Source organism: Callionymus lyra, chromosome 15, assembly GCF_982586985.1.
Source record: "Callionymus lyra chromosome 15, fCalLyr1.hap1.1, whole genome shotgun sequence".
Taxonomy (NCBI): Eukaryota; Metazoa; Chordata; class Actinopteri; order Syngnathiformes; family Callionymidae; genus Callionymus; species Callionymus lyra.
In genome coordinates this window covers 13774502-13787918 of record NC_141832.1, presented here as the reverse complement: position 1 = coordinate 13787918, position 13417 = coordinate 13774502, and the positions used below count along the sequence as shown (strand labels likewise).

At 37.7% G+C, this 13417-nt stretch overlaps 1 protein-coding gene across 5 annotated transcripts; it reads left to right on the top strand.

The window, feature by feature from the left end:
* Positions 1-864: 864 nt before the first annotated feature.
* On the top strand, positions 865-9912 carry gaa (alpha glucosidase). 5 transcript variants are annotated; one of them, XM_087809377.1, is made up of 20 exons: positions 865-1101; positions 1313-1718; positions 1868-2019; positions 2512-2677; positions 2748-2844; positions 2917-3036; positions 4274-4392; positions 4675-4806; positions 4916-5026; positions 5088-5201; positions 5281-5365; positions 6011-6128; positions 6192-6325; positions 7089-7240; positions 7303-7451; positions 7516-7657; positions 7847-7945; positions 9298-9462; positions 9529-9681; positions 9750-9912. In XM_087809377.1, the coding sequence occupies exons 2-20, from the start codon at positions 1443-1445 to the stop codon at positions 9813-9815; spliced, it is 2550 nt and encodes an 849-aa protein (XP_087665503.1). In that variant the 5' UTR covers positions 865-1101; positions 1313-1442; the 3' UTR covers positions 9816-9912. The 5 variants fall into 5 exon arrangements, with proteins under 5 accessions (XP_087665503.1, XP_087665500.1, XP_087665501.1 ...); XM_087809374.1 differs by having other exon boundaries at positions 1232-1718; XM_087809375.1 differs by having other exon boundaries at positions 865-1718; positions 7309-7451.
* The last annotated feature ends 3505 nt before the right edge of the window (positions 9913-13417 follow it).

Genomic DNA, 13417 nt, shown 5'->3' with positions numbered 1-13417 from the left:
ATGTTTTTTATTTTATTTAATTGTTCGAAATAGAAAAATAAACTAGACGTTTTTGTTGGCGCCATCTTGTGGCCAAATTGTAAAGCTGCGAAGCCAATATTTTCGTTTTCGAAAGCAAAAGATATAAAGATACTATCTTTAAGATATAGATAGAAGTAGAGATGGATATAGATTATGATGACGGCGACGATGAGATTCAAACCATGTGTATTACACATGTAAGAACAAGATATGATATCCTTTTTTAATTGTGAAGAGGAAAATATTCAATACATATTAAAAAGGATGACATCCATCAGTTCAAGTCATTCCGACGATTCTTTTTTTTTGTATCTATTCTCTCCTCCTTTGTGATTTTTAATCATTATTTGTCATTCATGTAATTGCTATTTCCATTCAAGTAATTTAACTTTTTTTTTCCTTTTCCTTAACTCCAATTGTTAATCATTGAAAAATACTCAATATTTGTGATTATTATATTTAAGGAATATCATTCATCATCTATACAAATATATAAAGTTATTTATGTCTAAAAGATTTCTGTCTGTTCGGGTCACATAAGATCACCCTGTAAAATGTGGAGAAAATTACCAAAATTAGCTCACACTCAATAAAGTTTTTAATTTAAAAACGAGAACATTTATTTTTGAATGATTTGTTAATGATTGCATCCTTTCTATGGATAAAAATGATTTTGTATTTGTTAAGAGAATAAATGCATTTTGACGATCAATGTGTAGTTAAAAATATTAAATAACTTACATCAGTTTCGGAAACTTGGCCAACTGAAATAGTTTGTGGCAGACTTTTACTTTGAAGGGACTTCACGTGGAAGTAATGAGCTGACTTGATCCGGAAGTAGAAAGAAACCAACGCGTTGTTTTTGTTTTTGAATTGTTGTATCTTTTCGCTTTCCTAAAAAAAAATATTGATCGTAGTGTCATTCTACTTATAAGTGTAAATTACTTTACGAGTACAGCTTCATTTGTAGATATTAAAAAACGCGCATATTAAAAAATCCTTAAAAGGAATTCTGAAGACGCAAGTTGGTTTTTGGTGATTCACAGATGGTAACGTCTATGACATTATCTGACTAAAAACGTGAGTATCTTCACATTTTTGGTCATTGCACGCTCAATGATTAAAGATGGAGTAAAGAAACAAGAGGACTTTCTTTAAAGTTCATTTAACCCCTTATTTATGTCCTTTTTAATTGGGTTTCTAACGACAGTTAACTTGATATGAGTCGTCTGTCCAACATCTGGCCAGCTGTCTTCCTCCTCACCTCACTCATCGCATGTTTCTACTTGAGTTCCACAAAGCATGGAGACATCCTCAGGGTCAGAGAGGTCAAGTTTGAGAGGAGAGTTAGATGGTCACAAACAGAACCAATCCTCCAGCAGAAGCCTCACACGAGCAGAGGTAACCGATGTGTGTTGTCGATGGAGAGTCGCTTTGACTGTGCCCGGGACAAAGTCCTGAGTCAGAGACAGTGTGAGGAGCGAGGTTGTTGCTATGCACCTCTGCCCGGCACGTCTGGACCGCCATGGTGCTTCTACCCCCGAGGCTTTCCTGGCTATAAGATGAGCCCGTTCAGACCCACTAAATGGGGTCAGACGGCCACCCTCACCCGTGCCAGCCCATCATATCTCCCCAAAGACATCCCTACTCTTCGCCTGGAAGTGAGAGAGGAGACGCCGGCATGTTTGCACCTCACTGTGAGTTCACGTTATTTTAAACACAAGTTTTTGAGGTAGTTTCTGTCTTTAAGTGAAATTGAAGAAATGATTTACTATATAGATCCTATAAGTTAAGTCTTTGTGTTAAAAGCGTCGCCTTCATTTTGACGATGTTTTCATCCTCCTAGTTAAAAGACCAATCATCTCCGAGGTATGAAGTTCAGCTGCCGGATGCTGGTCAGAAACCCCCAAAAGTTCCTCAACAAACTCTTTATTCTGCTGAATACGAGTCGGAACCGTTTGGTTTTATCGTTCAACGCCGAGCCAACGGAAGAGTCCTGTGAGTTTTTTTTGTTCTGTACAAATGCATACATTATGTCGTGTGTTGCTCATAAAAAGTGAGGTAAAGTGCCAAGATTTAAATATATATGTTTATATAACAAATAAAGTGGCAAAATCAGATTAAAATAGAAGGAATAGAAATTAAACTTAAAAAAAAATCGTATTACAGTTGAAATCAACAATGTAAAGCTAATGATTTTGCATTAACCTTTGTTGAAGTAATGTTTTTTTTTATTATTGTGTTGTCATGTCTAATCAGTAAAAACCTTGCTTAAATACTGCTCAAATCTTGCCGAAAATATATTTTTATTTCACAAATCACAAAATGGATAATTTGACCATATATGTTATAAAGTGAGTTTTGCAACATTCTATATTCTTGTTATTATTTATATATAATAATAACAAAGAAGCCGGTTGAAAGATGGACGACAAAAATATTTAAATTCAAATATAATGGTTGTTTAATGACTTGTGATGATTTGCTCAGCCTGAACACCACCGTGGCCCCGCTCCTGTTTGCTGATCAGTACCTACAGTTTTCCACAACACTCGCCTCCTCTTTGGTGTCCGGGCTTGGAGAACGTTACTCGTCCCTCATTCTGGACCTCAACTGGACTTCCTTGACTCTCTGGAACAAAGACATGGCGCCACATGTAATCATGTCATCCAGGATTTACTGTGATTGACTTCATCCGTTTAGACTAAACATGTGTTTTATTACAGGCTAATGCTAACCTCTATGGCTCGCACCCTTTCTACATCGTTCAAGAGCAGGATGGTCTCGCGCATGGAGTCTTCCTTCTCAACAGCAACGCCATCGGTACTCGCTTCCACCTCAGATACTTTTCTCCAGATCGCTTCTGTTCTGCAAGTGGCGACTCTTGTCTTTCAGAGGTACTGTTGCAGCCGACCCCCGCACTCACCTGGGTGTCCACTGGTGGCATCCTGGACATCTATGTTTTCCTGGGTCCTGATCCGAAGAGTGTGATTCAACAATATCTTCAAGTCATAGGTAAGATCTTCTCAGAGCTCCTCTAATAAAGCTGAACAAAACAGCCTCTACGTCCTTTCTTGGGTCTGCCCCGGGCTCTCCTCCTAGTGGTAGCAGGTCCAGAGGGCAAATTGCTAGTGTGTGTTACTCACCCAAGGTAGTAGTTGTTCTACTCCGAGTCACTCCCAGATTTCCAACCGGTCTCCAAAGCAGACTTGGGAATATGCCGCCCGGGGGCCACATTGTTTCTTCAACTGAGAAAAATCTCTAAATTTAGGAAAATTATGTCACAACACGATCTGGAGCTTGTAATCCATGCGTTTGTGTCTTCTTGTTTAGACTATTTTAACAGTTTGTTTTCATGTCTTAAAAAGAAAGAGCTGTCTCGCCTGCAAAACTCTGCAGCGAGAATTCTGACCCGCTCTAGTAGAAGAACTCACATTTCTCTGATCCTTAATCTCTTCACTGGCTGACAGTTTCTTTAAGGATCAATTTTTAAATTCTGGTTCTTACTTTCAGATCTATTCATGGTCAGACTCCTCCTTAGATCAGTGATCTGATCCAGCCTTACACCCCAGCTCGGGCTCTGAGGTCTGTGGATCAGAATCTACTGATGGTTCCTGAACACGGTTCACACGAACCATCAGTTGAGAAATCTTTCCAGGCTGTTGCTCCTAAACTTTGGAACGATCTCTGTGTTTGATGATCTACTGACTCCTTCAAGAAACATCTGAAGACGTTTTTATTCGTGCTTTTCCCTGATTTTCTGAGACTCCTGTGTTGGTCTTATGTTGTCTTGATCTTTTAAAGTATATATTTTAACTGTGTTTTGTTTTTGATTGTTAAAGCGCTTTGTGACCCTGGTCTAGAAATGCACTCTAGAAATAACTATACTTACTTACTTACTTACTTACATAAGACCCTTTAACCGTATTTATTAGATTTCATTAGATTAGATTGCCTTTATTTAAGAGGAGATCTCCTTCGGGAAATTAGATTTCCAGTACACAGCAGACAATAGAAGGTACAGCAAGTTTCATAAAAGCAAGAACAAAGTGACAATAAAAAAAACAAAGAGCAATAAGAAAATAAAATGCAAATATAAAGTGCAGAGATCAAAGAAATTGTATTTTATTGTATTTAAAAACAAGACGCCAACATACTTGAACTCCAGGTACGAGGAAGTTTTCTTCAAACTGGACACAACTTTATATCCTCTAGTTTAACTCGGATTGTTTTTGTCTTTTAACCCCCCCAGGCTTTCCCATGATGCCTCCCTACTGGTCGTTGGGCTTCCATCTGTGTCGATGGGGCTACACAACCACCAACGTCACACGGCAGGTCGCACAAAAAATGCATGATGCAAACTTGCCCCTGGTAAATAGTATATAATAATAGACAGTGAATAATGTATTTTTGACAGCTAATATCAAGTTTTTCCTCTTTCTTTCAGTAAATGTTTTTTCATGAATTCAAAATGTACTTTTTTATATATAATAATATCCGATTTACCTCTTTTAAAATAAATATAGTTATCTATATAGTGTAATTTATTGTTTTATTTTTTAAATAATGTAAGAAATGAGAAAAATAGAAAAATGTGAAGAGGTTTATGAAAGGGATGATCTGTAATTTGTTCATTTTTGTTTTTATTACGAGGACGTTCAGTGGAATGATCTTGACTACGCAGACAGGCAACGAGTATTTACCCAGGACCCCTTGCGGTTTGGGGATCTACCCAAGATGGTGGCAGAGTTTCATGGGAAGGGGATGAAGTACATCCTTATCTTGGTGGGCTATATATAGATTTAAGCGTGTTTCAGCTCTGCATAGTTTTCACGATCGTTCAGTTCAATAAACCACCAGTAGATGGCAGCGATGTTATCAATGGCTTCCACAGGATCCTGGGATCAGCAGCAGCGGACCCCCAGGTACATACGCTCCTTTTGATGACGGAGTGAAACGAGACGTCTTCATCAAAGACGCTTCAGGATCCATTCTGCTAGGAAAGGTAGGATCCTGCAGGTGGATCAAACGATGGCTTGTTATTCATGCACTTCCTGTCGCATCAGGTCTGGCCCGGACTCACGGCCTTCCCGGACTTCACCAACCCAGAAACCCAGAAGTGGTGGGAAGACTGCATAAGAGAGTTTCACTCCAAAGTCCCAGTGGACGGTTTGTGGATCGTGAGTCTGTCGAACAATCTCAGAGTAACATAATATATGTGGATTTATTTAACTATTTTAATTATTTGAACCTATTCAGGATATGAACGAACCCGCCAGTTTTGTTCAGGGCTCAGTGAACGGATGTCCCGACACCGACTTGGAGAACCCCCCATACACACCCAGTAAGTCTTCCACACACTCTGTTAAGATAAGATACTTGAGTCGTCACAGAAGCAAGTTGACAGTAGAAAAAGATTAAACTTCTGAGATTAAATAACAATAATAACAAAAGAATGAGGATTATATCATAAAATATAAATAATTGATGAATTATTATATGATTTTCCGTGTTTTTGATGATCACTCAGTTCTGACTTGCGTGAGCCACAACCAAATCATTATGACCATCAAAATGCTTGTGAGTGGCGTAGGCGGGTTTTAACAACAGTTACACACATTTAGTGTATCCGTGTGTTCTCACACTTTTTCAGCATTTGAAATATTGTTGTTACCACCAGAAAAATATGCTGTTTCTTGCCTCGTATCAAAGTTTCCTGAAATAAATCATTGAAATATCCAAAGAATTTCAACAAAACCTCCTTGAGGGAGATTATCGTTGTCAATAATTCTACTTTTAAAATACTGAAGGAAAGGAAACTAATGGGTATAAGATACTGTCATGACAGATAAATATTAGCATTGTAGGTAATAAAAAAAAATAAAAAAATGTATAATACACAGTTAATGGAACAAGAAATCCAACTTCAAGCAAAAGGTGTAGCTTTTCTAATTAACAAGGTTTTAAATATGTATACGTTTTAACCCAGGGGTCGTTGGTGGGCAGTTGAATTACGGAACTCTCTGCATGTCTGCTCGGCACAATGTGTCGACTCACTACAATCTGCACAACATGTACGGCCTCACGGAGGCGTACGCCACTCACAGGTATGAGCCCAGCCTCCAGCTTCTCTTGGTCTTCTTCTCATCCGTCCGCATCCTCTTCTGAAGGGCTCTGGCGAAGGTGAAAGGGCGAAGACCCTTCGTGCTTTCACGATCTTCCTTCCCCGGGATCGGACGGTTCTCTGGGGTCTGGACTGGTGACGTGAGAAGCGATTGGGAGCAGCTTCGGTTCTCCATCCCTGGTGAGCAACACTTTTCTGGAGTATAGTAGAAGCAGAAGTAGAGCACCGGATATTCAGTACTTCAATACGTCAGTAATGTCTTTTATTTTAATTAATTCTGTTTTATTAATCTATTTTTATTTCATTCATATTCTTTGGTTCTTTTATTCTGTAATTTCATCATTGAAAGACCTGCGTTGTGTTTACAACATTATTTATTTTGTGTTTTGAAATCATGCTTTATTTTTTATCATAGTTATTATATTGTTTATATTTCAATAAAGTGCATAAACAATGAAATAATTCTTTTTTTTAAATTAAAAATTGAGTTGCAAAAATCGAAAGGTTAGTTCGATTTTGTGTTCAATTAAACTTCCGGCCTCTAGATGGCAGCAGTCTTTACGTGCTGTGCGGTTAAAGAAACTAAGCAAGATCCAGGCAACGACTGGGGACAAGAGGATACAGTCGACTCCAGCAGCTTTTAAAGCTGATGTTTGGACATATTTTGGTTTGAAATCAAATGAAAACAGTTACGACTTCGTCAAGAGTCATGTGGTCTGTAAATTCTGCAACACCAGAGTCAAGTACTCGACAATACTACAAATATATCCTTGTTACTACAGTATCACAATATATCGTGTCATGGCTCCTGTATCGTTATATGTATCGCCAGATTCTCGACAATACACACTTCTTCAGTATTTGCCACAAACGCGTGTCTGTGACTCTGTAAACGTATCTTATGATGTTTTTTTTTAAATATTTGAGGCCTTTTCGCAACCAGGTGTTCTTCAGTTCAGCCTGTTCGGGGTTCCCCTGGCGGGGGCGGACGTCTGCGGCTTTGGAGGCAACACCAGCGAGGAGCTGTGTGTGAGGTGGATGCAGCTCGGCTCCTTCTATCCCTTCATGAGGAACCACAACGACCGATCAAACGCTGTAAGAGCTCCAACAACAGACACTCACGCAGTGATGGGACTATATCTTGTCCTCCTCCTCAGCCACAGGAGCCCTTCGTTTTCAGTCGGACGGCACAAGCAGCCATGAGGAAGGCATTGAACCTCCGTTACTCACTCCTTCCCTTCCTCTACACCCTCTTCTATCACTCGCACACTTCCGGCGAGACGGTCGCCAGACCTCTCTTCATGGAGTAGGTGTTTCTCTCTCCTTAGGTTTGTGTGTTACTTCGTCATAATCGCGTTCTTCTCCTGAAGGTTCCCGACCGACCCAAACTGCCAGACTGTGGATACTCAGTTCCTGTGGGGGTCTTCGCTGCTCATCAGCCCGGCCTTACAGCGAGGAGCCACTCGGATCAGCGCCTACCTTCCTCCCGACCTTTGGTACAGTCTGCACGACGTGAGTTTTCCTTTAGGATCAATTACATCCGTCCCTTTTTAAAAGGATTCAAGCAAATAATCGCAGAGTATCAGTTGATTAAGTACATTTTAATGACATTGAATTTACATTTTTTAATTGAGAGAACAAACATGTGCACGTGTTAGCATTTTTGCTAGCATGTTTCACTAACTTTGTGTGACTTTATAGGGTCAAGCTTTTTACAGTAAGGGTCAAACCATTGGCCTCCTCGCTCCTCTGGACCTCATCAACGTCCATGTCAGGGGGGGGGCCATCATCCCTCAGCAGGTGGGTTTTTATTTGTACCGGAACATGTTTTACATATATAATTTTATATTCTTATTAATATAATTAAAAGCATTTTAATTTGTAGCCTTTTAAATTCAATATTAAATTGTCAGTTGGCACACTTATAACAACGTTTTGATAGTGAATTTAAAAGGCTAAAAAATGTTATTTTAGAATGACTTCAAATAGAATATTAATCGCTATGTGTATAAAAATAATAAATCAACTATTTTGAAAACATTCCTATTTTTAAATTCCATTGTTTAAGATGTAAATATAGAAAATATTAGTAAGTAATGGTAATTTCTAGAGCGCCTTTCTAGACCAGGGTCACAAAGCACTCTAACAATCACAAACAGTACACAGTTTAAATATATACTTTAAAAGATCAAGACACATAAGACAGACACAGGAGTCCCAGAAAGTAAGAACCAGAATTTTAAAACTGATCCTCAAAGAAACTGGCAGCCAATGAAGAGTTTTAAGTATCGGAGAAATGTGAGTTCTTCTACTAGAGCGGCTCAGAATTCTCGCTGCAGAGTTTCGTATTAACTGCAGGCGAGACAGATCCTTCTTGTTAAGACATGAAAAATAAACTCTTACAATAGTCTAAACGAGAAGAAACAAACGCATGGATTATAAGATCCAGATCGTGTTGTGACATCATTTTCTTAAGTTTAGAGATATTTCTCAGTTGAGAGATATTGTATTTGGTTATTTAATCAAAATAAATTCAACCGTTTGATATAGAAATGATTTAACTAAATAATTCAATAAAAACTAATTCAACATTTCAATATAAAAATGATTGAAAAAACGAAATCCTGGAAAAAAAAAGATATTTCAATAAAAGAAATTCAAGTTTCTACCATTTTAAGATTCAATCATTCATTATTCTGATGATAGTGATACATTTCCATATTTATGAATGTATTCTTAATAAATAAATATATATATATATATATATATATATATATATATTTATATATATATTAAGAAGATTAAATGTTGTCGTCGTATTTTAATTTTCCTTTTTATTTTGTACCAAAAACTTAATCAGGTTTCCTCTTGATCCTGAATAAGTCTTGAAATGCAATCAACTAAGTTTTGGTTAATTGTTGTTGTTGTTGTTGTTGTGTTAAAGTTAATTCCATGGTAATAAAAAGTCTTGAATGTATCCAAATGTGGGACTAAAGAAGAATAATGTGTTGGTTTCTTCCAAACAAAACTGTGGTCACAGTGGTTCAAGTCACAAATACCAAAGTTTTAATAGATGGTGAAGAGACTTTTCTTCTCTGCGTGAATAATCCATGAGTCCGGGTCTAAAATAAACAACATGTTTCCATGTGCAGGAACCTGCTCTGACGACTACAGTCTCGCGTAGGAACCCCTTCCTGTTGAGCGTGGCTCTGTCATCTGACGGTTGGGCCAGAGGCCACTTGTTCTGGGATGACGGAGAAAGTCTGGACGCCATCGACAGCCAAGACTTTTCCTATCTGGTCTTCACAGCGACACCGGTGGGCTCACAAATAACGTTTAAAAAAAGTCTTTCCTTTGATGTTTTTTTTTTTTTTCTTCTTCAGTCTCAAATTTTGAGTCGCCCTCTCCGGGTGAGTGGGGCGCTGGACGGCGTGCAGTTGGGCGGAGTGCGGGTGTTCGGAGTGGCCTCACAACCCTGCTGTGTGTCGGCCAATGGAGAGCAAGTGTCTGACTTCACGTACCGGTTCGACACAAAGGTCAGAGACTCTGAACATGAAACTCTTGACAGTTCATTTCTAACAATCTCTTTGTTCTTCTTTTCAAGGTTTTGAACGTGAATAATCTCGCTTTGCCCATGTCCAGTGTCATCCAAATCAAGTGGATTCTCTGATGTCTGATGTGTACATTGTACTTTAAGTGTTTTTGCTTGAGAGAAATGTGTATTTTTTTTACTGCTGTGTACTTTGGTATTAAAAAACAAACGTGTGCTTCAATTTTTCAATTAAATATTCCTGTATTTACTGTCATCAAAGCACATCCACTCTTTGATATTCCTCTACACTCATCTCCCTCTCACTCAAGTCTGGTTCTGCTCGAGGTCTCTGCCTGTCTTTCGTCGCCACTGTAACATTATGATTTGCCGGGACCTGTTTTTTTAATTTTCTCTTATGTCGTTTTATTTAAACTGTAAAGTGTCTTAATAATTGAATAGTTAAAAAATAATAAATTCCGAAACATATAGAGTTTGAAATTCCAATTCCGATAATTGAAAAATACATTTTCAGCCTTTTGAATTCAATATTTAATCAGTATTGTCAACTCTTACCATTGGAAAGAAAATTGTGTTGAAGGATAAATGTAGAGACTAGTATAGGATCGGTCACAAAGTAAGGGGGGAAATATGTAAAATACACAAGAAGAGAAAGTAACCTCATTCATTTTGCTGGTGTACATTCATTTTAATTTTTTCCTTCATTGTATTTATTTTGTTTTTTATGTTTTGTTTTATTCTTTCAGTTATTTGTTTGTTGCTTTTCCCCATGTTATGTTGGGAAATTTGATTAAAACATGTTTTCAAAAACGAGATCTAGTCTCACTCTAATAAAAAAAAAAAATTAAATTATTTAGAAGGCTACAGATTAAAGAAAATGTTGAAATTATTGCAACTACAAATATCAAACATCTATTTAAAATAATTCATTCATTTTAAAACATGAAAACATTAAATAAAAAAAACATTTCGAGATAAAAATTTGTTTTGATTAAATTATTCAATGAAAATAAATTGAAAGATTTCATTCAACTATTCAATAAATACGGATGATATATTTTAATAAAAGAAATTACTACATTCAATTATTAAATAAACCGAATTCAATATTTCAGTATAGAAATGATTAAATTAAAAACATTTTTTTAATGAAATGGATCCTAAAAAAAACTGCATTTCCATATTCATACACTTACATTTTTTGACTGTTTTATAAAAAAGGAAATTAAAACTGTTGAAAAAACATGATCTGCTTGTGACCACTAAAAATAAAAGCTGTAAAATATAATCGCCCTTAACATGATTTTCTTTATTTATTTTGGCGGGGGATGGAGATCCGGTATCCGTTCAAATTTAATTACAATAATATCGAAAACACTCGTAGGAAGTACGTAGTACATCGTTTAAGCAATAAAACAATCCTCCCATTTGTCGCATTGTACTTGTCAACGGTAAAGCTTTTATTCTGGAAGTCGCCCCCGGAAGTGGGATGCATGGGACGTTCGGCGAGAGAAACGTGAGCAGCAGCTGCATGAAAAAAAACAAAAAAACAGAGGATCTCTCCAACAACAACAACCGAACCCGGGAGCAGGAGAGACGGTCTTCCTCAGGGCCGGTCGCGATGGAGGACTGACCCGGGTCGTAGGACTCCTGAGGCGGGACTGAAGGTGAGTTCTGCCGCACAGCTGCTCACTGATGACACAGGTGTTGGTTCGAATCCATCACCTCTCTGGCGTCAAACAACTTCCAGGGTTGTCTCGTCAGAAGACCAGACCGGTTAGAGTCCCGCACCGGCCACCGTCCCCGTCCCCCCCTAAAAAACCACCCACAGGCCCGGGTCTCTGGTCGTGCTGCGGTGGTTTGCAAATCCCACCCGCCCTGCTGTCAGGATGATGCCGGACATGACGCGTCATCTCTGCCTCGAACATCCCGAAAATATTCCCGAGATTTTCTTCTCACCATATTTATTTTTAAGTTTTTAATATGATGTAGATTCGTGTTGTGTTTTATATCTTGAACATTGAAGGTTAGTTTCTTGTTTTCAGATCAATAAAGTTGTACGGTGTGCAACAAGGGTCAATCCTAGGCCCCCCCCTTCTTTAGCACAGGTGTCCTCAATAAGAGTGTTAGTCAATGTGAAATAACGTTATATATCGCGATATTCTTCTTCACGATACTGTATACTATATTCAGCAGCCCTGTATCAATTATTTATGAAAAAATATATTTATTATTTCTTTTGAATACTTATATTTTCATTCTCATTCAAATCATGTTTTTTGTGTTACCATCGTTTTTAACGGTTTATAGTCGTTACGTCCTTCGCAGCTTAAAGCACATTGAAATCCGGCGACGACTGAGGACAAGGGGATACAGTCAACTCGCTTACGATGTTTGGACATATTTTGGTTTCAAAACAAATGAAAAGCCGTTACGACTTTGCTGTAAATTCCGGAACCCAGAGTCAAAGTACTCGGGCAATACTATAAATATATCCTTGTTACTGCAGTATCACAATATTTCGTAACGTACGGTATCTTGGCCCCTGTATCGTGATACATATGTGACATTACACACCTCTAATCCGCAACGCCAGATTCCAACGACTGGTATTGGTTACAGAAAGAAAATGTAATTCATATGATTCCTTAAAAAATGTAATAATTATTCTTCTAAAGGTGTTTTTATTTATAGTTTATGCTATTTTCCCTAAAGAAACATCAGCCTGTGACTCTTGACACGTCAACACGTTTGATTCAGTCAAGTTTACTCAAAAAATACTCCAGTAAACTAGTAAAAAAAAACAGCGAAACACAAACTCCATACGATGACTTTTTATCTGAAGGTCAGTTGAAAAGTGTTACGGTGTGACTGCAGCTAGCGCTGTTAGCAACTAGCTTAGCTTACAGCAGACGACAAATCAATCAAACCTTTGCAGGAGCCAAGGTTGGTAAACTGTCAGCTTTAGTAACCTTAATTAATTACCTCAAATCATGTACACACCTTGGCTCCTGTGAGGGTTTGATTTGTCGTTTGATCTCTCTTTAAAAAAAACAGTATCTTTGTAATAGCTAGAACATATTAGAGTTATGGGCTGGTATTTTAAACTGTATGACATCATAAATCATGGTTAGGATATAAGAAATGTTTTTTAATATAATGATATTTAATAATGATGCTCTTAAAATGTATTAATTTTTATTAAAAAAAACAAATACATTTAACATTCCAGACAATGAATAAAACTTATATTGTTGTTGGTAAAAACGACCTAAAAAAGGAAAGTATATATTTAAAATGGCATTTAAAGATGTATTATGTCATTTTAAAAACACTTTAATTAAGAATTAAGTACCATAAAATTTACCCTTAAATCTGCCACAGCTGACGTTGATAGGAAAAGCAGATGAGACTAAAATAGTTTTGAGCGATTTAATTCGACACATCGTGAGCTGAAAACATTCCACGAGCAGGTCTCAGGTTCTGACTTGGGTTCTCCCGAGCATACGATCCCGGTGCCTCGGGTCACGTTTGTATCGTGTCTTTTGTCATCCGAGCCGCTGCGATTCAAACGTAAAGGTCAAGTGAAGATCTAGGTGGGAAAATAAAAACGGCATGAAAGGAGAACCGGTCCGGATTAACTTTTGTTAATTCAATAAACGAGTCTTGTTTGTGCAGCTAATCGTCTTTTCACTTCCTCGTGGTCTCCGTTCTAGAGACTC

What these genes read in the sequence shown, in the direction of transcription:
- gaa (XM_087809374.1), top strand. Translation starts at nt 1,242, where the DNA reads ATGAGTCGTCTGTCCAACATCTGGCCAGCTGTCTTCCTCCTCACCTCA. An exon ending in TGAAGTACATCCTTATCTTG is followed by an intron (nt 4,807 to 4,915) that starts GTGGGCTATATA and finishes TGGCTTCCACAG; the next exon opens with GATCCTGGGATCAGCAGCAG. An exon ending in TGGTCTTCACAGCGACACCG is followed by an intron (nt 9,463 to 9,528) that starts GTGGGCTCACAA and finishes TTTCTTCTTCAG; the next exon opens with TCTCAAATTTTGAGTCGCCC.